Genomic DNA, 23,696 nt, shown 5'->3' on the forward strand with positions numbered 1-23,696 from the left:
TAAATTAATGTTAATAAATTAATCTGCATCAGGGAAAGTGAAGGTGTTCCATCCACTGCTATTCGAGAAATATCATTATTAAGAGAACTCACACATCCAAATATTGTTCAGTTATTTGATGTAGTAGATGGGGATAATCATCTATATCTTGTTTTTGAATTCTTACAACAAGATTTAAAAAAATTGTTAGATTCCGTTAAAGGAGGATTAGATCAAGCTCTTGTTAAGGTATTGCCCTAAAAAATCACAATTGAAAATAGGTGCATGCATATAATATAGGAAAGTACTTTTTAATCAATTTGAATCATATTTTGTTAAAAGAATAGTCAATGAAGTTGCATTGTTCAAGACAGGTTTTTTATATTTATGTTTACAGAGTTATTTGTATCAGTTATTGAAAGCAATTTCTTTCTGCCATCTTCATTGCATTTTACATAGAGATTTAAAACCACAGAATCTGTTAATAGATCAGGAGGGTCACATAAAATTAGCAGATTTTGGATTAGCCAGAACATTTGGTGTTCCTGTTCGTACATATACTCATGAAATAGTAACTCTTTGGTATCGAGCACCAGAGATACTTTTAGGAACAAAGTTATATTCCAATGCAGTAGATGTTTGGAGTTTAGGTTGTATATTTGCAGAAATGGTAATGATAATTTAAATAATAAAATTAATGTGATAATTTTATATAAAATATGGATATTCAATCTTATTTATTTATTAATAATTTTAATTCTTCAAAAAAGTTACATTTTTTTTTTTAGGCAACTAGGAGAGCTTTATTCCCAGGTGATTCAGAAATAGACCAACTCTTCAGGATATTCCGTACATTAGGCACACCAGATGAGAATATTTGGCCAGGAGTATCACAACTACGTGATTATACATCAATGTTTCCAAGATGGGAACCACGACCTTTAGATGAAGTTGTACCTTCTTTTGATTCTGATGCCAAAGATTTGCTTTTGGTAAAAATCATTTCAATAAAAAAAAAAAAACAATTTTTTGGATTGGTAAATTTAATGTTATATGTTTTAACAGAAACTTTTGACTTATGATCCTAATCAGAGGATAACAGCAAAAAAAGGATTAAGCCATCCTTATTTTAATGGAGTTACATTAGTTCCACCCCCACTGCCAAAGAAAACTTGATTAAGATATATTATTAATTTTTATGTATTTGTAATTCTTACAATGTAAAACTGCCAATAATATAATTGATAAAAACAAATATTTTTGGAAAACTATACTAAAATATATTTTTACTTCCGATATTGAATGCGTTTATATAACAAAAATATATTTTGTTATGTACATTAAAAATTACTTATACATATTATTTATTATGCATATATTATTTTAAAAACTCATACTTTTAATTGCTATCATTTTTAAATAATATATATGTTAATTTTAAATAATATATACAAATAATATATGTAACTGTAAGTTTGAAAATTAAATTAAAAATTTTTTCATTTTTTGTAATTAATTTTTGAATTTTTGTAAATAATTTTGGAATTTTATTTTACAATCTTAGTTATACATATGTAAATATTGTCTTAATATTTACATTCATCATTATTTTATAATATATATGAATATAAACACATTATTAAATATAGTAAATATTTTATGAAAAATAATAAATTAAAAAAAATAGTGAAACATTTTATATTTCTATTACGAAAATAATAGAATAATATAATATATAATATATAATGAAAATGATATATTAATACATTCTAATAAAAGATTATAATAAAATTAACAAATTTATTTTTATATTTTGATTATTCCATTATATATATATATATATATATATTGACAATTCATAATATAAAATCCATAAAATTAATTATAAATAAAAAATTTTCAATGTCTTTGTAATAAAAGGAATAAGATGAAAATTTTTTAAAAAGTAACAGATTTGTAAATATAAATCTCAAATCTTCTCTTTCATTATTTTTCGATTTGTCTTTCGAAATTTATTTTATAATTACTTAAAAGAGTTTTATATTTATCAATGTAATATAAAATCAGTAATTTAAGCAATTTAAAAAAGCATATACATATTAGCTCAATATTTCACTCATATTTAATGCTTTTCTAGATTTAGTGTATATATATATATATATATATATATATATATGTTGCAAATATTCATTTACAGTTTAAGAAAATTTCTTTTCTTAATAATTAATAAGTTTATTTTAAAATATATGAAAAATAATTTAATGCGTAATACGTTCCATCAATTTTGGTAAATTAATTTTTGCATTAACTTCAGAAATTGTAGTAATTTCTTGTGGTGTAGGAGAGGGTGCCAATTTTGGAAGCCGTAACTCTTTTGGCGATATTTTTCCAGACATGTAAGAGGAAGATTTATCTGGACTTTTTATTCCAAGATTATTAACGGAACGTGGAGAAATAGGTGATTTCATTGTTTTATCTTCTGGAGTTTTTAATGGAGAATTATTAGAAGGAGAGGAAGTAGATGATTTTTTTTCTTCTGGATTTTTCATTCGAGAATTACTAGAAGGACGTGAAGAAGTAGGTATTTTTGTTGAATTATCTTCTGGACTTTTTTTTAATTCAAAACTATTAAGAATATGTGAAGAAGTAAGTGATTTCATTGTTCTATTTTCTGGACTCTTTGCTTGAGAATTATTAAGAGAATGTGAAATTATAGGAGATTTTGCTGTTTTGTTTTTCATTATATTTCTATCTTCTGAATTTAGATTTTTCTTGTTTCCATCTTCTTTCTCTTTAATTTCAAGAGATAATGAATTTTTTTTTGATCCTATTTCAGGAGATTTAGCCAAACTACTTCTGACGGCTTTAGGAGTTACCATAGAAGACGGTGATGGTAGATTTTGTATTTTTGTTGGTGTACTTGGTGGTGGTTGTGGTAAATCATCTTTTGCCTGTTCAAGAGAAGAATTAATCTCTTCAATTGTATTTTCCTGAAAAATATAGATTAATATAAATTACAAGTATTCTTTTTATTCAAAAAATATATGGTGAATTTAATTTTATATTTATCAATTATTTTATTTGCTATGTTTATTATAATTTTTAATATCAAATTCAGAAGAAATAAAATAAATTTATAATTTTTACATAATTTTTTTTTAAAATTAAATATATAATAATTAAATATATGTTACATATATTTGAAAATTATCTTATTACAAAATAATTAATTTTTAATAAATAAAATATTTTGAAAACATAATATTATAATTGTATACTTAAATTTCATATAAATCATCAGTTGAAGTGTTAATTCATGTGCAAACTGACCTTAATTTACAAATGCGGTGATTAGCAGCGATACTGATGTGTCCACCAAGTATTACGTGTAAAAGTAAAATATATATTGTGCTTATTAATCCATATAAGAAAATTCATTGAAGAAATATATTAAATATTTAAATACTCGAAATACGAAAGTTAAAGAAAATCGTTTCTATATTATTAGCATTAGCATTTGTAATTGTATTTGCCATTAAAATTGTGTGCTTTTAAATTACACTATATGTGCTATAAATTACTACTAGTTAATTGAAAAGAAAAAAGAAATTGTGATGATAAAATTGTGCACTAAAATGTCAATTAAAATATGATATTTTGAAGAAATTATTCATATAACAATTAAAAAAATTATGATAATATAAAAATTTATATTTTTATATTTTTTTATGAATTTATATTGGGAAAAATTTATATGAAATCGATATAACGAACTTATTATTAACAATATTTTTTACTTTTTTTTTTTTATAAAGAATTTATATTTGTAATATGTACATATAAGCAATAAATATTTTAAAATAGAAATAATAAATAAATTTTTAAATTTAATTTTACAAATATCTCTTTTCTTTATTTTCGTTTTTTTCATATTAATGTTAAAAATTAATTTTTATTTTTTATGTTAACATATTTATTTAGAATAGATGTTTCCCAATCTTTTTTGATGACCGCCTTTTATAATATTCAAAGAGTTTATTCTTCTTTTTTTTCTTTCTTATATATATATAAAATAAGGAAAATTTAAAAAATTAACATAAAATATAATAATGATTTTTTAAAAAGTATTTTGCAATCTTCTTTTAATCCGAAAATTGAAAATCATTAAGATATATTATAATATTTACAAATGATATAATTTAATAATTTCATAAAGTAGAAAAATTATCTGATTTTATATAATTAAAAATTTTATTGTACAATTTAGAATAATGCTATTAAAAACGATGGGGTTAAATAAAAATGCCCAGAATGTAAATTTAAAAACAAAAATATTATTATACTTAATGGCTCTCTTGTTATGTCTGACAGTATACCGAATATTCGTTATACATTAATATGTATTCGCAATTTAATATTGTGTACCTAATCTTTTTGTGAATTATTGGGTAATTAATCAAATCGAAATATATATAATATAATCAGTATGGAAGCAATAAACTATAATACTTCTTATATACTTTCTTAGTATAGATTGCGTGAATTCTTCAAGAGTGACACAATTGATAGAGAAGAAGAGAAAGAGAGAACAGATCTCTCTGAAATCATTTACCCTATATTTCGATATTTCCCATCGACATTTTACTTCTTTTATCGATTTTTATTTTTCAACTGACTGTAAACTGACAGTTGTAAGATCTAAGTATTTATTCTGACGTATACAACAAGTAGAGATAGTTTATATATCTACAGTAACGAATTGATCGTTATCCTATCGTTTAAATACAATATGAAACTTATTCGATACAATCGTGTGAATTAATTCTATTCACTTGATGCATTGAATAATGGTTGCGCGTAATATACTACTATTGTTTATTTCTCTTGAGTTCGTTTTAATGGGATTCCCCTAGCGCGATAAGTTCTATCGGAACTTCGCTATTTCCCGCGCTTTTTCGAATAAATCGACGCTCGATATTGTAAACATTTGTTAAAAATACATACTTTGAATCCTTTGCACTCAATAGATAATCACTTGTATAGGAATTCAAAGATTTAGAGATAAACTTAATAAATATTATAAGTATATTTTTTTTTTATTATTTAAGATTTTAGACAAGACAACTATTTTTTCCTCCAAAATTGCAATTATTATGTTTGCAATTTTCAAAAATTTTAGATGATATCTATAATTCTCCGTGTTCTAAAGTATTTGATAGATTATTGCATAAAAGCTATATATTCATATTAAAAAAACAAGTTTAAAGATTCAATACTATATAGGGATATGTATAAAGTAAAATATAATTTTAATAAATTTATAATATATATAAATGTGATTTCGATGTATATAAAATTTTATAAAAAGTATATGTGCAATATTTTTATGATAAACTATCGATATTTTGATATTTATTGCTTATAGAATTGCAATAATTGTCTCATCTTTATGAAAAAACTTCATAAAACTTGTATCGAAATTTCAATAAAATGAAATGATGATATTTCATAATATAGAATTAAATTCTATATTAGTTTCAAAAACTTTCATCATTCTTGTAACAAACATATTTTGAGTGCAAAGGACTAAACTTTATTTTTAATATGCATCATTTAAATTTCTTTAAAGCGAAAAAAATTAAAATAAATTTTCAAGCATGAATCGAGTTTTTGCTTCTTGCGGAATTTTTTCTTTATTTCAGAATCGAGCATACGATTTATATACATGTGATTTGAATGTCTTAGAACTTTTTTTTTTTAGTAGATTAATATCCACTAAATAAAACTTTTATTCGGTAAAAGTCGAAATTGTACTTGATTTAACTCTTGAATATCAAGATGAAATGAAGTGAATTCTAATAATGTATTTTTTATAATATGCTGAATATAATTAGTTATAAATATATAAATATATTCTAATAATATTTAATGTATTAAATATTTATTTATTTAGTTAAAATAAAAAATATATAATCTTATTAGATAGAAAAGAAAAATAATACTTCTCGTATATAGAAAGTTTATAATAGAAAAAAAATATTTGAATTTATCAAAAATTTTGTCAATAATGAAAAGCATAGTATAATAAATTTTTTTTTTTTTGATATTTCAAGAGTTAAAACAAATTCATTTAGTTCAAGCGATGAATAATGAAAAATATTAGAAACTATTCAAACACTTTATACAGAGTGTATCATAAAAACTATTACAAGACAATTTCTTTCAAATTATTAAATGCAAGAAGAATTCATTCATTTAATAATTTATTAAAATATTTTATAAATTATTAAAAAATATTATAAAAAATATTATAAATTATTAAAAAAAGATTTAATCATGAAAGAATGAAATAAATTACAAATGAAATATAGAATAATGTTTCAATTAAATATCACATTAAATAAAATTTATTTAAAAATATAAAAATTATACATTATTCTATTAATGTAAGTTCCTTTGATCAATAATAAGTATTAAATAATCTCAAATAACAATTAGAAACAATTTTTTTCTTGCTATTTTTAATAGTCTCAAAAGAAAAAGCTTGTAATACACTTTATATACACCCTATATGCATATATCATGTACGGAGTTTTGTTTTTACGATAAAAATGCATTGTAAAATACAAAAAAGAAATACATTGGAAACTCAATATACAGATATTCTATTAATTAATATAATACTTTAATATATCTTCTAAACTTAATGATATAATATACTCCGTACATATTTTTTCATAAATGATGCACAATGTGATTTTTTCAACTTTGTTTTTTCTTTTGTATTTAATCTCTTTTTATATGTAATCTTATGATAACGTATAATTTTTATTAATTTATCATTTTTTAAAAATTAATTTATCATTTTTTTAAAAAAAATAAATTTATCATTTTTAATTGAAATATATCGAAAAAATAATTAGATAATAATGAAACTATGTATAACGTTTTCAAATAATCTGTGCATCACATATTTTTTCTTTTATTCACTTTAATTATTTCATATTATGTATAAAGTATATTAATATTTTTATTTTCCGGGAGTAGGTGAGTTTAAGTAAACCTTTAATATGAAATACGACTACGTCCATAGCGTTTGAATTTTAAATGTATTTTCTATACGACAATATAATTACAATGTTTTGTTTTCATCTATAAGTTCCTTTATTATTATTATTTTTTTTAGTTTTTTATTATTATTATCGCTGATTTTATGTTTGGTATTAACCGAGATTTATTTTTATAAATCATAATGAAGTTTTTACTTTGTATGTTTAATTTGAGTTTTAAACGACCAGAAAAGAAAGAATTCATTCTATATCGATTAATTTTAGCAATTTATCAACGCTCGCAATTTTTTAATTTTTTTTTCTTCTAATTTTTTTTTTCTACCAAAATTTATCATTCTGTTCGATTAATTACTTATTTATTCATAATATTAATCGACGTGTCTGTTATTACGCACATTAAAAAAGCTAGAATTGAATTCATTGTGATTGCATAATTAGCTCTATCAATTTATTAGTTAATATTATTATTAAATTTAAAGTTATTAATCGATCAACGTTATATTTTTATCAACGTTACCATAGCACATTCAAAGCTTCGTTTAGTATAATAGTTAATTATTTACACTATAGCCTTGAAAATTAGCATTATTCTCATAGGTTTAACAAAAATACACCTACTCTCGGTTGATAATTACAATAATTAATAATTCGAAACGATGATTTCAGATATTATGCGACTTTTTTTATATCTCGTTTAATTGCCATGCTAGGTGCCTAGATGTCCTAGGTGATCACGAAAAATGAGAATTCACTTGTTTCAATAACTTAAGCGTATCACGTTACCGCCATTTCCTTTTCAGATCGGAAAAATGTTCTTAGAAATGTTTGAGTCTTTCGAAGTGGCTTTTATTGCAATATAATATGTATATCATATATAAGATATCGCAAACAATTGCACAGTATCTCTTATCGTAAGTCAATCTTTGCAAATCGTTAAGAGGAAGTTTAATGTATTCTTTCATCGAATATTCCCTTATCATTCTAATTTAAGTAGCTTTCTGATAAAATCTATAATGCAATGTTTCTCAATCTATAGATCACATTATATTTTTAATAAGCTGCTCAAATATGCATAATTTTATTTATTTATATAATATATAAATAGTAATTCGGTTTTTAAAAAATTTAGAGTAGAATTTTTCGTTAATTTATTGTTTAATAAAGATCTAGCATTTTTATCATCTTTTTCTTATTAATTATTGGTAGATAATAGAGATTAAATTAATATAACTATAATTGTTTTTTCTTATTTTCAATTTGGCATAACATTTAAAGATTTCAAATAAAACAAACGGTTTTTCAATGCCTTTATCATTTAAAGATATTTATAAGCTTGAAGATTTTAAATAAACATTATTTTTGTTAATTTAAAATATAATTCGCTTTTATCATTTAGATCATTTACAAGACTGACTTAGACTTATAATGTATGATTTTTATATGATTTATTAAAATATGAAAAGAAAAGTATACTATAATTTCAATCCTTAAATTATTAATATAAATAGTTAAGTATTAATTATTTTATAAAAATGACAAACTTAAAAATTTATTTTTTGAATCAAGAAATTTAAGAAGATTATATATTTAACCTCACTTTATTTGAGTAAAGTAGTTTAGATAATAGAATACCTATGAGTTCTCGTTCGTATAAACGAGATTCTATTCTCTATATTTTAAATTTGATTCACACAACAAATAATATATGTGACTTACGTGACAAAAGATTGAGAAACACTATTATAACGCATTACTTCATCATTTATAAAAATTCATAGAATCAGGTGTAACGTGATAAATCGTTCCGATATAATAATCACGCTATGACAATTATATATTACGGTTATATATTATCGTATGAAAAGTCTTTTTTTTTAAAACACATTTTTTCAATCTGAAAAAGGTGTCACTGTATGTGTGTGTCTCCGGATAAATGCGTCAATAGGATGGAGAAAAAAGAATCACTCTGATCGTTGTGTTACACGCTGGACAGGTATACACACACACACACACACACATCTCGTATCGATCGAGTAAGAACACATGGCAGAAGAAGAATAAATGCTTCTACTTCTTTACGCCATTCGCACTCATCGATTAAACGTGTGTTCCCTTGTGTATGGCACGTAAAAAAAAACCTCTAAGTGATCGCTGACACACGAAACGATCGTGACAGTCACAAATCGAGCAGCTCGAGATCTATGTATCGATAGATCGACGAATACGATAGAAAAGCCTGCGACGCTTTGAAAAATTGAATTCGAACGCTTGCTTCGTTTCTCGATATACATGTAACGTAACTAACTGCGCCGAATGTGTTGTAATCCATTACGGGATAAATATACGGGCCTTCGATTCGACGATCGGGGAAGGAAAAGAGATTACGGATGATTATAATCAGACGCAAATGACAAGGAAAACGGGTCTAGCGGTTGTGTTTTCGTAATCTAGCATTCCTGGTTCAGGTTCTCGTCCGATGTAGGCAGACCGTTCTTGCCGGCGGCGACCGTGCCAGGGGGCACAGGGCTCTGCGGGCACAACACACAGGATTAAGGTGGCCCCATTAACCTTCATGTTTGGAATCTTGCTAGATCACTAACTCATTCTTAATTCGGGTCACGTTAAACCTTTGAAGCATTTTATTTGAGTTCTATTTTTTGATATTTCTGCGAACGTAATATGCTTCGCTCCATGATGACTTGTGGGTTATTTATGGATTCTGCGTATTGAAGTGGGTCAATATTGTATTAAGAGTGTCGAGTAATCGTTTTTCTGACCCAGTGTATTTAAAGATAATTCGATTATTTTAAAGCGAGATGGATTGAAATTCGAATTCAAAACACTTTATGAAATGTCGAGTATTTTTTTCTTTCTTTTTATTTTAAGGAAAGAAATTTAAAAATTAAGGAATATTTTAAGTAAGGAAATTTTCTCAAGAATTAATATTTCGACAAATTTTCATTTCTGAAAATCTTTAAACTTAATTCTTAATAAATAAATAATTTATAAAATAATGATTATTTTTATAGTAATTGTATAATTTTTATTATATGTTTATTACAAGGATTATAAAAAAAATTATACTGATAATTATCATTATTTAACTAATTAATTACAAAATTGAAAGTTATTTTTAAATGAAATTATATCAATTAAAGTTTAATAAATTCAATTATCTATATTAATTATTATTTACTTAAGTTCAAGAATTTCGAATACAAAAATATTAAAAGGTTTTGAAATTTAAGCATTCTTCTAAAGTTTCGAAGGATTTCAATGTTTCGATTTTATTAATATTTTAAAGATATTTTATGTAAAATATTCAAATGAAAATATGAATTTCGATTTCAACATATTTTTGATATAATATGTATAATAGTTTTGATATATTTTCATGATCTCTAATTACTCTTATATTTTTTTTTTTCTTTTTTTTTTTCAATAATAATTTTTCAATAATTTTTATTTCTTAATAAATACAATAATCATAAATATTTGTACATCACGAAATCTATTTTATATATGTTATATATATTATATTTTATATAACATATTTGATATAACATATTTAATAACATATTTAATTAAATCTAAATGTGTTAAGTTTCCTAATATTTTAGTATTTTCATAAAAAAATTTTATTATAAAAATAAAATATAAAATATGATAAAAAGAAATAAACAATTTTTGAGTCTTTATACATATTAATACGTAATACATAATACATTAGATATTAATATATAATTTGAAAAGTTTACTATAGGAAAACTCTTTTTTAAAACTTAATAAGATAAAATATTTAAAAAATTCTTAAAAAGTTTTGAAAATATTATTTGGATTAAGAAAAATAATAATCAATCATTAAATTGAAGATTTTTTGCAAATATACATTTTTATAAAAATTGATATTAAAATAGAATATGATATTATTAGTAAATTTTTAAAAGTTTTGCAAATAAATTTTATAAATTGCATGCAACCTGATTATTAATTTATTTGATGAAAAATTATAAAAAATTTAATTTTTAAAACATATATTTAAATAATTAAAAAGAGGTGTTCTAGTAAAAGCTATGTGATAAGTTGACTAATTAACTATATTTTTAATAACAGATCTATTTATATTTATTTAATGATATATTTATTAGATTTCTATTTTTATTTGTTTTCAAACAAAAGAAATTTAAAATTGATATAATTTTACATTTAAATATATATAAATAAATAAAACAATGCTGTTACTTTTAAATTATTCTTTATTCGTTCCCTTAAACAATATTGACAACATAAAATATATACTTCTTACAAAAAGAAGCAAAAATAGTATAGAACCAATCAAAAATGCTTCAAAGGGTTAGATAACCATTATAATTATTTATTCTAATTTTTATATATTAAAAATTTTTGATTATCCATATCTTATTATTACAAAAAATAATTTATCTTTTAAAAAATAATTCTACTAATCTAAAAATAATTTTTTTTTGGAATTGATTTTTATCTTTAATTTCAAATTAGATATAAAAAAAATATACTTCACATTATTGTATTATGAAATCATTTTATAAAACAAAAATATATAAAAATAATTTAAATTTAATCATTCACCGTTATAAAAATATTGAAATTCGAAGCAAAGGCTAGAATATTATTTCGATAATAATTCTTGTCATAAAGTGTAAAATTACAAAAGTTGAATAAAAAAAATTGCAGAGAAGCATGCGACGCGTGTTGTCAAGCCTTTTTTTTCGTGATAAATGGTGCAAACAAACGTGATACGACGAAGAATCTCGAGAAAGAAAAATTCAAAATTCCGAAATAAATATTATATCGAGACAATTTTTCGAAAATTTAATCGAATCTTTTTGACAACATTAATTATTTTGATAAAAAATAAAAAAAAACTATTGTATTTTATTTAAAAACATGAATAACAATTAAATATTTGTACGATTCTCGAGATTTAAAAAAATTGAAACGTACCTGTGATCCACTGCCACAAAGGCTTTCAGGATTGGTACCAGTTTGTCGAAGATATTCTTTATCGTTGAAGATTTTCTTATCGCCACCTCCTGGCTTATGCTTCACGTTGTCTAAGGAGCCAATTTTACTCTCAGCTTTGATGTCAATTTTTTGTGTCTGAATCTGAAAGAACATTGGAACATTTATTATTATTTTATTTTTGCTGAGAAATCGTGAATAGATGATTAGGTGATGATAATAATTTGTCGATAAGCTGTGATTAGTTAAATGCACGTATAAAATATTTAGAAATATTATTTTTTTTTTTAAAATTATGAAGATATTAATTCCCAGAGAATTTATTTCACACACTGAAATATTTATTTTTAGAAAATTTATAAATTAAAATGTTTTTTTTATTAAAAAATTTGTCGAAATATTCATATAAATATTAATTTCTAAAAAATTTAGATTGAAAAACAAATATTGATTTTTTTAGAAATTTATACGGATTTTTTATCCATAGATAAAAATTTAGGTTCAAATTTAAAAATTTTTCGCAACGTGCTTTCTAAACTATTTGATTTGACTTTTGCAACGAACATTTATACTAATCTTAAAACATGCAAAAACATGCTTTAATCTTTCTTCAAACTGAATTTACTTACTGCTAAAAGAAAGAATACGTTTAATAGGGTGGAATGAAAAAATAAATAATGCATGATTATTTCTTGATAAGAAAAAATTTGTATCTAATTTTGTATATTTAATGTGTAAAAGATAATTTTTATAAAATTAATTTTTGAGATGACAAAAAAAGGAATTTCAAATTTAAATTTTTAGTTTTTTCTTAAATATATTTTTTTGATTTTATTATTTTTATTATTATTATAATACATTGATTATAATATTTTTTCTTTAGTTTTAAATTGTAAATTTATTTATTATTTTAAAATGAATATGTAATGTGATGTTTCTAATATAAATGAGAAAATTGAGAATATTTATATATAAATGAGAAAATGATAATTTTATTTAATTTATTCCAAATCTAATTCGAATTTTTACATTCAAAATTATTTTTGTAATAAAAAACATTTATTGAAAAAAACAGAAGTTATTGTAAATTACTATAAGAAATATATAAGTGTTTTGACGATATCTCTATATAAAAAATTTATTTTTCAAATTCAAATTTTAACGTTAAAACATTTACTATATAAATTTTTATTCAATATTAAAAATCATAAAAAGCAAAAAAGAACTTTGTCTTTAAATTTCGTTCCACCCTAACGTTCAAGTATGACAAACTTGCTTTATTTTCAGTAATACGTAAAAGCGACAAATATTAGATACTCAGAAATGAACACGATGTTATTTGTTTAAAATCGATTGATTACTCCCTTTATAATTTTCCAGATTGGGTAGGTTTCACTTTAATGTCGATGCAATGTGTTGATGGCTAATTAAATGAAAATAGGATAATGACAACTAAGATGTGATGTGGTGAAATTATTAGAAATATACTCACGTCGTTGTTCGTATCCTGTGGCGTCTTAGGTGGTGTTGCCGATGACTGAATACCAACAAACAATAATGACTTGTTAATAATGATGGGTGAAAATACATGCGACAACGAAGAGCAATCGTATGCTAGAGGCGGAGGGTGGTGTATTTTTTTGCTGGTCAACGAATCCAAAAAATCCATATTTATAAAAGATATTTTATTATTATATTCAAGATTTCTTAGCATCAAGATAAACGAATCAATGTGAGATTTGATAATAATTATTTTAGATAAACTAATTAATAAATTTAACTTTTATTTCATTGTCTTTCTATTGTAGAATTTTTTTTTTTTTTGAGGAAATTGAATTTTTCTTTAATAGTAATGATTTTGTTTGATAAAAATCATATAAGTAAAAAAATTCTATGGATAAAATCAATATTCTAATTCTTTAGTAAAGTTTCTTTAAAAAAAATTAAAGTTTCTTTAAAAAAAAATTATTTTTTTTCAATAATAATTTTTATTTAGTGAGATTAATTATTATTATTAAATTATTAAAAATTTTATTTATTTATTTATTGTAAATTAAATTGTGATTCTTTTTATGCTAAATCCTTTAAAATTATCCTTTAAAAATAAAACTTTTTGTAAATAAAATTTGTTATTATAAACTCTTGAAAATTATAAATGAAATTCTGTGATAGTTTTTATAGTAAAGTTTTTTCTTTGAAATAAATTTTTGTTTAATGAGACTTTTTCTTTCTGCAATTAATTTTTAATATTTGATTTTTAATTGATTACTCTTATAATTTATATACATTCATATATATATATATATAATTCTTTTTTCTTGATACCAGAATTCTTATTCTTTTTGCAAATTTTGAAAACACTAATTTTTAAAATAAATAATAAAATTAAATAATAAAATAATTTAAATAGAAATCTACATTATCATTCTACATGCAACGATTCAATAAAAATAAAAATAAATAATTTTTCATTTGGTTGAAAAATGTTATTCTCCTAGCATATACGAAATAAGCGATATGTTACTAATTTTATTATAAATAGATAAAAATGTTGGAATAGAAAGCAAGCATTTAATTAGAAAAATGATTCATTACTACAATAATGACAAACATTACAAACGGATAACGTCAAGCGACAATATAATGATAAAAATATGAACCATATGATGATAATGGTTCGAAAATTTGAAAAAGCACATTTAAATTTACTAATACATTCGTTTTCATTGTAGTTTCTGTTAATGTTTAATTATGAAGATGAAAAAAAACATAAACACATGATTAAAACAATTTTCTTTAACAAATTTATGAAAATTAATTAATAAAAATTATTAATTATTATGTAATATTATTATGTAATATGGAGGATACTTATGATATTTATGAAAAAAATTATTTTTAATTGTAGTCTTAATTTTGAGTTTTCTTATTTGTTCAAGTAATATTAGAATTACTAATTATAATATGAATTTAAATATTATCCATTATGTTTTATACACAAAAATTAAGGTATTGTTATGAAAATAATTGAAAATATATATACTTATTTCTATCTGAATAAAAACTAATATATTCAATATTATTCATATTATTCAATTCTGTGAAAAATACATAGATATTTTTTTTAATTGCAAAAAACAAAAAATTTGAAATCTTATCAATTTGATTTGATTTAATTGGTTCTATTACTTTGAATTTTTAAAAAAAGATATTTTCAGTGCTTATCTTAAGTGCTCTAAATTTATATTTTTCAATTAAAATATATAATGATTAGAAATAAATTCGTAAAATAATTTAGAATAAGATAATTTTCGTTATTATAAATTAAATAAATAACTAATAAGATAAAAAAACATTAATCGAATTATTTTTCAAACGCAAATAAAAAGATTCACTGAATTTTTCTATATTTCTAAAAGTATTCGGCATTCCCAATTAAAAAAGTATATTTCTTATCTCTATTATAAAAATATAATTCTTACTTTAATGCTACCACCGCCAGGAATGTGTTTGGCATTTTCTTTTGAGCCTACTTTCGGTTTTGCTTTATCCTTGAAATCAAGTTTCACTGTTTCTATTTTTTTGTCGCCACCACCAGGTTTGTACGTTGCATTTTCCAATGATCCGACTTTTGGTTTTGCATTCCATTGAAGTTTAATTTGGGCGATCTGTAAGTAATTTTCAAAAGATAATTTCCGTATAATGTTATTTATTTAATTATTAATTATTAATTTATTAAATTATTTTATTGTATTTTATTCGAATCAATGAATAAAATTTTTATTTTAAGAATTGTAAATCAGTTAAATTTAATTAAATTTAAAAAAAATAAAATAATTTATTATTCATTATATATATTGTACTATAAAATAATCTTACTAAAAAATTCAATTATGTTACATTATATTTATTTTTTAATATTATATTGTTTATAATATTTAATAATTGTTTAGTTTGATAATTTCTTCAAATATTGATAATATTGTTCCAATTTTTTCTTGAAACTTTTTTAAAATCATTTAAAATCATTAAAAACAAAAATTAATCGGAAGAGCTTTAATATTAAATTAATTTTATAAAATTTATTTTTATAAAAAAAAAAAAATACTTTTTGATTTAAGTGATTTTAAATGCTTAATTTAATCATTGAATATTCATATTTCTCTCCTAGAATAAGTTTATAAAAAGATAATTTATAAAAATTATATATATAATTTTAAATATTATAATATTTATATATATAATTTATAAAAATCTAAGTAGATTTAACATAATCTAAATCAAACTTAATATAACCTAATATAATTTTGAATATTAAATTTTGAACATTAAATAAACTGAAAAAATTTTCATATTTTATTTATTTTTATAAAATAAATTTAAAAAAAATTTTTCGAAATTTTTTCATTGAAATGTCAAATGTTAATGATAAAGTTTTTTAAAAAGAGTCTATATTATTAAAATTGAAAAGCCAATTATCTTTGGTAATTTTTAATCATCTAATATTTTTCTAAATAATAAATCAATTATGATATTTTATTAAATATTAAAAAAGTAGTGAAATTAATTTTTATTGCTTGCATTAAAAAAAATATTTAAAAAAGATGATGAAAAAATTAATAAACGAATTGAAAAGATTAAAAAAATTAACCTTTTTATCGCCACCACTGGGTGTATATTTCTCATTTTTTGCGGCGATTTTCGGTTGCGCTTTACTGAAGTCGAGCTTTCTGTTCTCTATTTTCACCTTTCCACCACCTGGTTTGTAACTTGCGTTTTCTAACGAGCCGATTTTCGATCGTACTGTTTTCAGATTTGGAGAAGGCGCCGATCCTACTTGAATTTTGTTCATAGGCAATTCTGTATAAAAATTAAGAAAAAATTATAATTGCAACAAATTAATAAATGTGATAATTAAAAGTAATGGATAGATTTTTATAAAAATCTTATGGATAGATAATGGATAATGTATTAAATATTTTTTGAATGATAGACAAAGAATATTATAGAAATAATAATTTGTTTATAATTATGAGATAATTATTTTGATTTACATTTAAATTTATCTGCTTTGAATATTCTTGAATATATATAATATATATAATAAAAAAATTAAATAATATTTATGTAGAAAAGTAAAATTATATATAATTTATATAATTCTGTAAATATTTATTTTTACTTTAAAATATTTAAATATATTTATGATAATTTCTGTACTTTGTCAAGTATTAAACTAATAATAAGTTTGATATTTTAAATATGTATATAAAAATATATCATCTCTAAAATAAATGACAATAAAACTTGTTTAAATAATTTATTTAAGTAATTGTAATTAATTATTATTAATTGGATTATTAATTGGAAATGTAATCATTTATAAATAAAACATTATTTGTTATTATATTTTTCCACTTACCTGATATTTGAATAAGAATTGCATAAATAAGTTTCATTTAAATGCTAATGAAATGAAATTTACAACTGAAACAAAATTTTTAATTTGTTTGATATTTATTTTAAACAAAAATTAATATATGTTAAGAATAAAAATTACAAATTTTGTATTTAAAAAAAATTTTATTTTTGAATTCAATATTTTTAAATGAAACCCAAAAAATTAATGTGAAATCTTTTGAAATACGAGAATTTTTTGAATAATATTAGATATGTGTGTAATTTCTAAAAATTCTTATTATATGAAAAAAATAATATTATATTAAAGTAAAGACAAAATAATAACATAGAATATATTATTTGCAATTTAAATTTAATAAGTTTTGTAAATTTGAATTTCATCTTAACATTTTCTATCACATGAAAGAAATTCAGTACTATAACTAAATTATATATAATATGTTCAATAATTTTTTAGTCTATTTAGAATTTTAAAAAATTTGATAATTCGAGAAAAATCAATTTTCTATTATTTTTAATATTTTTGTAAATATTACAATTTATTAAATATGATTATTAATTTTAATTTTATTAACTTTAATTCTCTCAAATTTTTCAAAAATTCTTTCAAACATAAACAGATTAAATTCCACATGTAAAATCTAAAATAAAAATATATTTAATACAAAGCTAATCATATGAAACAAAAATTTGAAAAAAAATTCCAAGAAAAGTTTCGATTTTACTTACTTTTCTTCTCCAAAGCAGTTGTCGACGAAGGAGTATCTGGAGTTCTTGGCAACGATTTGACGGACTTACTTGGCGATTTTACAGGTGATCCAGCTGTCGATCTTTTATCGGCTTCCTTCGTCTTAGAGGGTGATTTTTTCGTTGGTGAATCCCCAACTCCATTTGTCGTTGGTTCCTATGAAAATTATTGAAAATTATCTTACAAAATTATCTATCTTATTGTTTTTTTTAAGATATACATTAAAAGTATATAAAAATAAAAATATTTACCGCATTGGATTGAACCGATTCGTTTGTTACACTGCCGTTTTCTACTTCTGCAAGAACAAAAATGGATATAACATAATTCTTTTGTTGCATTAAAACAAGCATCAATATAATGCGACATGTATAATACATTTGTGAAGCAAAATCTCAGTTAAAAAATTTTTATATGAAAAAATCAAGCTTTAACTTCAGTTTTCGATTTTTCAAATTTATTTTCTCGTAATGTTGCTATATTTTTTTAATACGTTCATTTTTAATTTTTATTTTCTCTTGAAATCTATCTAACACGTTTGCACCTAGTAATATAAATTTAAAAATATATTCTAATGCTTTTGTAATAATGAATACAATTTTTGTAATATTAATTTTTTTTATAGAAAAATTCCTATATGTAATTCGTAGGTATATCTAATAATAATTTAAATGATTGATGTTTAATACAGATTTAAAATTTATATATTTTTACTTAATAAATAGTGAATTCAATCTTTTTTATTTTTTGATGATACAATTGAATCATTTTTTGATATAAAGTGAAATATATTATGTTTTTTTGCATTTTTCAAACATATTTATTAGAATTTTTAACGTTCAATATGCATGTGCTTCAATATTTTTTATGATATTTGCACGAAAATATAAATTTATAAAAAATCAATTCAAAATTGATTTTTATTTGTATGCACTTGTGAAAATGTCAAAAGTAATTGAAATAATGATTCAGAACATCGAATATCTTTTAAAAAAAAAATAAATTGCACTGTTAATGGAGAACATATCAATTTTTTTTTATATATTTTTAGCAAAGGTTTTTACAAAAAGAATTATTTTTCATCGAGATATATTACATATAAATTTGTGTAATCGATCCTTTAAAAATTTGAAACTAAAAGAATCTTTGACAATCTTCTTTGACAAGAAGAACTTTTGTACATTTTTTGCCAATTCAATTAACACTTGCGTTATCAAAGCAATGAAAATTCAATTTTTAATGAAAGTTTTATACTATAAGTTGCATTATAATAGATTGTACATATGCATATGGAACAATATTTTTTTAACAATTAATATCATTTCGAAGGAATAAAATCAATTTTTTTTTAAAAAAGTTGTTTTTTTTATTAAATATAACTTCGTAATAATATAAGATAGAGCAAAATTTTAAATATGGAAATAAATTTTAATAAATTAAATAAATTTTAATAAATTTTAATAAATTTTACTCTATCCTATTATAAAAAATATCTCAAGGCAAAATTCTATTCAAAATATATGAAAGATGCTGCAACTTTAATCATCCCTTTAAAGACACTCTTCGTATTTAAAAAGAATTTTTCTATGTATAAGATCCTTTCTTTATCATCTATCATTCTTATCATCTATTATATTCGTGAAAATATCTTTTAAAAGTGAAAATAAGTTCAAAAGTGTACAATTTAAGTATCCAGATGAAGATAGAAAATTAGCTTAGAATTATCTATCTCCATCACACCGCCGTTTCGTTCTATCTTACATCTTGCTCTATCTAACGCTTAAATTGCTCGTAATTTAATAAAATAAGCGTCAGCCAATATTTTTATATACCAACTTTCATGTTTATTTTGGTCTCTAGAATCGATCTTCAAACATATCACCACAAATATATATCAACATCCTCTATAATGCTTCATAAACATGCAAACTTTCATTAAAATTAGAATTTTGAGGTTAGGCGAATATACAAAGACTTTTACGATTGTATGTAATGTAACAAACAATTTTTAATTTTCAATCTAGTTGCAAACGTGTCAAAGGGATAAAAACCTGGTGTCGTAGAAGACTTCTTTCTCGATTTCTTATCCTGTTTACCAGACGTAGGCGCGCGTTTAGGCGTAGCCGATTTCGACAAACTTTTTGTTTCAGGTGTCGTTTTATCCTCATCCTTTTCCTCCTCAGTTTTCACCTTTTCTTCCGTCACTTTCTTATCGTCGGTAAGCGATTTGGGCGATTTCGGAGACTTGGGTGATTTCGGTGATTTTGGAGAGACAGGCGACTGAAGACTTTGACTCGGCGAAGATTTTATCGACAACGACCTCTGCTGCCCATTGTCGAAACCCTTCGTACCTTCCTCCGGGGACATTGGAGGCGACAATTCTGCTGATTCCGCAACCCTCTCTCGATCCTCTGATAATACTGGAGGTTTCATCTCGCTTGCTTCCTTTCCAGAAGCAGGACGACTCGCAGTAACACTTTTCTGTTCCAAAGATTCTTCGAGTTTATCAGGATGAGAATTTTTCAAGACATTTTCTTCAATCAAATTCGCAGATGGATCGCTCGATTCTTTCTCCTTCGGAGAATGATCAGGATCCAACGATTTCCCCGAAGATTTAGGCACTTCTTTAGTTTCTGGTTCCTCCTTGCCCCGACTCGTTTCCATCGACGCGTCCTTAGATACTTTCAATTCCTCTTCATCTTTATCTTGTCCCTTCGACGCATCTTCTGATTTCACTTCCGATTTAATTTCTGGTTTCGAATCGATTTTCTCCTCGCCCTCTCGCTCCTTCTCCATCTCCTTTCGATCTTCTTTCGTTTCTTCCTTCTTTGGCGTAGCTGCGCGCGAATCGCTTCGTGGCGTCTTCAACTCTTCTCCGCTTTGTACTCTCGTCGATTCATTCGGTGCATCTTCTCTCGATTGTTCCGGTTTTTTCGTTTCTCGCTCATTTTGACTTACTTCTACAGGTATATTACTCGATTTATCGGGAGACGTCTTCAATTCCTCTTTCATTGGAGATTTGTCAGGGCTTGACTTGGAGCTTAAAGCTTGCATCTGTTCACTGTCATCCTCGCCTGGTTTCGTCGGTGTGCGCGATTTTTCTGGAGACGGCGAAGTCGCGTCTAAACTCTGCTCCAACTTCTTTTCTTCATCAGCAGATTTTTCGGTAGGTGCACTAACTTTGTCTTCCACGACAGTTGGAATGGAACGCGTATCAGCTTGTTTCGCGTCTTTAATTTCCTTATTTGAATTTTCTTCGACAGATGGGATGGACGAAGAATTCGCGTCGATCTGTGTCGTCGTTTTCGCATCATCCTTCTTATTCGAATTCTCTTTCTCGATTTGATCTTTGATAAATGAAAGGGACGAAGAATGCATATCAGCTTGTATCGTCATTTTCGTGCCACTTTCCTTTTTTAAATTCTCTTTCTCGATCTGATCTTTGATGTCCACTGCGGACGAAGAATTCACATCAACCTGGGTCGTCAATTTCGTGTCACTCTTCTTAATCGAATTCTCTTTTTCGATTCGATCCTTATCGATTGGAGTAGACGAAGAATTCACATCGATCTGCGCCGTCTGTTTCGCGTCATTTTCCTTATTCGAGTTCTCCTTCTCGTTTTGATCTTTCAACAACTTCCTTTCCGGTTCATCCATCTGATTATCAACGTCCTCTTTATCCACCGATCTTTTATGCGTTTCTTCGTCCAATTTCGCGGACAATCTGTTGTCACTTTCAGTCACGTTCGAATCTTTAATAGGTTTCTCGCTCAGACCAACCACGTCCGGTTTGTCCGAGGTCATTTTCCCGTTCATCGTCGCAGTTTCCGGCCTCTTCGCCGCTTGAACATCGTTCTTCAACAACTTGGGCTCGATGAAATCGTCTCGGCCAGAAACATCCCCGTTAGCACGAGGCGACCTCCCATCCATCACAACGTCATCGTCGTCGTCGTTTTCATTCTCCCTCAATTCGCCCTTCTCCTTCGAAACAGCGGTCTCGAACTGTTGCAACTTCTTCGAGTTGTCCACGTCCGCCATTTTGTCGATTATTACGCGCGCCACCTGTTGTTGTTTCCTCTCTTCCCTCCCCTGTTCCAAGTTCTGTTGGAAACCTACGTTCAACAACGACTCATTTCGTTGCAACTGTCTCTGCACGATTTCACACCGCGATCTCGCGACGGCCAGTTGCGAGTCCTGGTTTCGTTGCTGGGGATATTCCGGTCTCGGTTGTTGAGGTCGTTGCAGGCTGCCCTGGAATTTTTGCGCTCGATAATTTCCAGGATAGGGGGGTGGTGGTCTTGGCGGGCCTGGACTGCGTTGCAATTGCGATGCTTGTGGGAAACGTGGACTCGGTACGATGTTGGGCGGATGTTGACCTTGAGCCGGCTTCTGAGGATAAGGAGCTACGGGTGGCCTTGGAGGGCCGTACGGTCTCAGCTGTACGAACTGGCCGGGATTGTTCGGCCCTGTTGGGGATCGATTGTCGAAACGGATTTGAGGCTGTCCGTGGCCCGGTCGTGGCTGTCCTATGGGACCATTATTTACAGGGTGCCTCGGTAATCCAGGTGGACCTTGCGGTCTCGCCCGATAGACGGTCGGTAATGGCGGATTTGGCTTTACCTACGGAATAATAATTTTGATCACGAATATCCGCGATCGGCGAAATTATCGTCGCGATTAGATATTTGATAGAAGTTGGAGGATTATTCGATGCAGGATCACGTGGAATATTAAATATTTTTATTGTTTGCTGAAAATTCGATATGTATTACATGATGACGATATATTATATGAATGGCAAAATTTAATTTAATAGATATACAAATCTTCATGCGCTTTCTATATACTATTAAAATAAATAACATTCCTTTAATTGATTTCTATTTAATTTAAACGACTTGAAATAAAGTTAATTTAAATAAAATAAAAAATCTAATACATATGTATTTAAGAAATTTGTTGAATTATAACGTAAAGGAACATCATTCTGATCATTCAAATAATTAAATCTTAAAATTTATAATTAATTTTCTATAATCCTATTTTTTATTTCTAATTTTTAATTCAATAATTTCGTCGATCCAATAATTTTTCACTATTTTATTATTAATTTTTAATTTTCCACAATTCTATTATATTTTTCAATAATTTTCATATTCTTGTTACTCAAAAAAATCTTTCATCCAACAATTTCTTGTCAACTTTCCACGTACAATTTTCCATTTTCAATGCATTAATCAATACCTTCAGTAAAAATATTTTTCAATAACTTCGATTAGAAATATTCTTATATCGAATCGATCGTTCGAACAATTCGTTCGTCGTTTAATTAAAATTTACAATCAATTCCCCTCTACAATTCCAATATTCCCTTTCTGCCGAATAATAATTTTCGACGATAATTTAATATTTTTACTCGTACCACCGTATCGACGATCAATTCAAACAGAAGAAAAAAAAAAAAAAACCGAATGAAA

At 24.4% G+C, this 23,696-nt stretch overlaps 2 protein-coding genes across 2 annotated transcripts in view; one reads left to right on the forward strand and one right to left on the reverse strand.

Moving 5' to 3' along the window:
• The window catches only part of LOC102680386 (cyclin-dependent kinase 2-like), a 3,049-nt gene extending 1,771 nt beyond the window's left edge, over positions 1 to 1,278 (forward strand). Inside the window, exons 2-5 of the mRNA XM_006615757.1 lie at positions 33 to 228; positions 377 to 649; positions 768 to 971; positions 1,045 to 1,278. Coding sequence (XP_006615820.1) covers positions 33 to 228; positions 377 to 649; positions 768 to 971; positions 1,045 to 1,155 — 784 coding nt within the window. The 3' untranslated portion in view covers positions 1,156 to 1,278. The remainder of the gene's footprint in view (positions 1 to 32; positions 229 to 376; positions 650 to 767; positions 972 to 1,044) is intronic.
• Positions 1,279 to 2,205: 927 nt separating this feature from the next.
• The window catches only part of LOC102679995 (microtubule-associated protein 4), a 39,766-nt gene continuing 18,275 nt past the window's right edge, over positions 2,206 to 23,696 (reverse strand). Inside the window, exons 3-11 of the mRNA XM_031510509.1 lie at positions 20,271 to 22,839; positions 18,471 to 18,517; positions 18,201 to 18,375; positions 16,702 to 16,910; positions 15,533 to 15,718; positions 13,543 to 13,587; positions 12,033 to 12,194; positions 2,611 to 2,969; positions 2,206 to 2,484 (exon numbers count right to left, since the gene is read on the reverse strand). Coding sequence (XP_031366369.1) covers positions 2,238 to 2,484; positions 2,611 to 2,969; positions 12,033 to 12,194; positions 13,543 to 13,587; positions 15,533 to 15,718; positions 16,702 to 16,910; positions 18,201 to 18,375; positions 18,471 to 18,517; positions 20,271 to 22,839 — 3,999 coding nt within the window. The 3' untranslated portion in view covers positions 2,206 to 2,237. The remainder of the gene's footprint in view (positions 2,485 to 2,610; positions 2,970 to 12,032; positions 12,195 to 13,542; positions 13,588 to 15,532; positions 15,719 to 16,701; positions 16,911 to 18,200; positions 18,376 to 18,470; positions 18,518 to 20,270; positions 22,840 to 23,696) is intronic.

The sequence above is a fragment of the Apis dorsata genome, unplaced genomic scaffold (genome assembly GCF_000469605.1).
Source record: "Apis dorsata unplaced genomic scaffold, Apis dorsata 1.3 scaffold_233, whole genome shotgun sequence".
Lineage (NCBI taxonomy): Eukaryota > Metazoa > Arthropoda > Insecta > Hymenoptera > Apidae > Apis > Apis dorsata.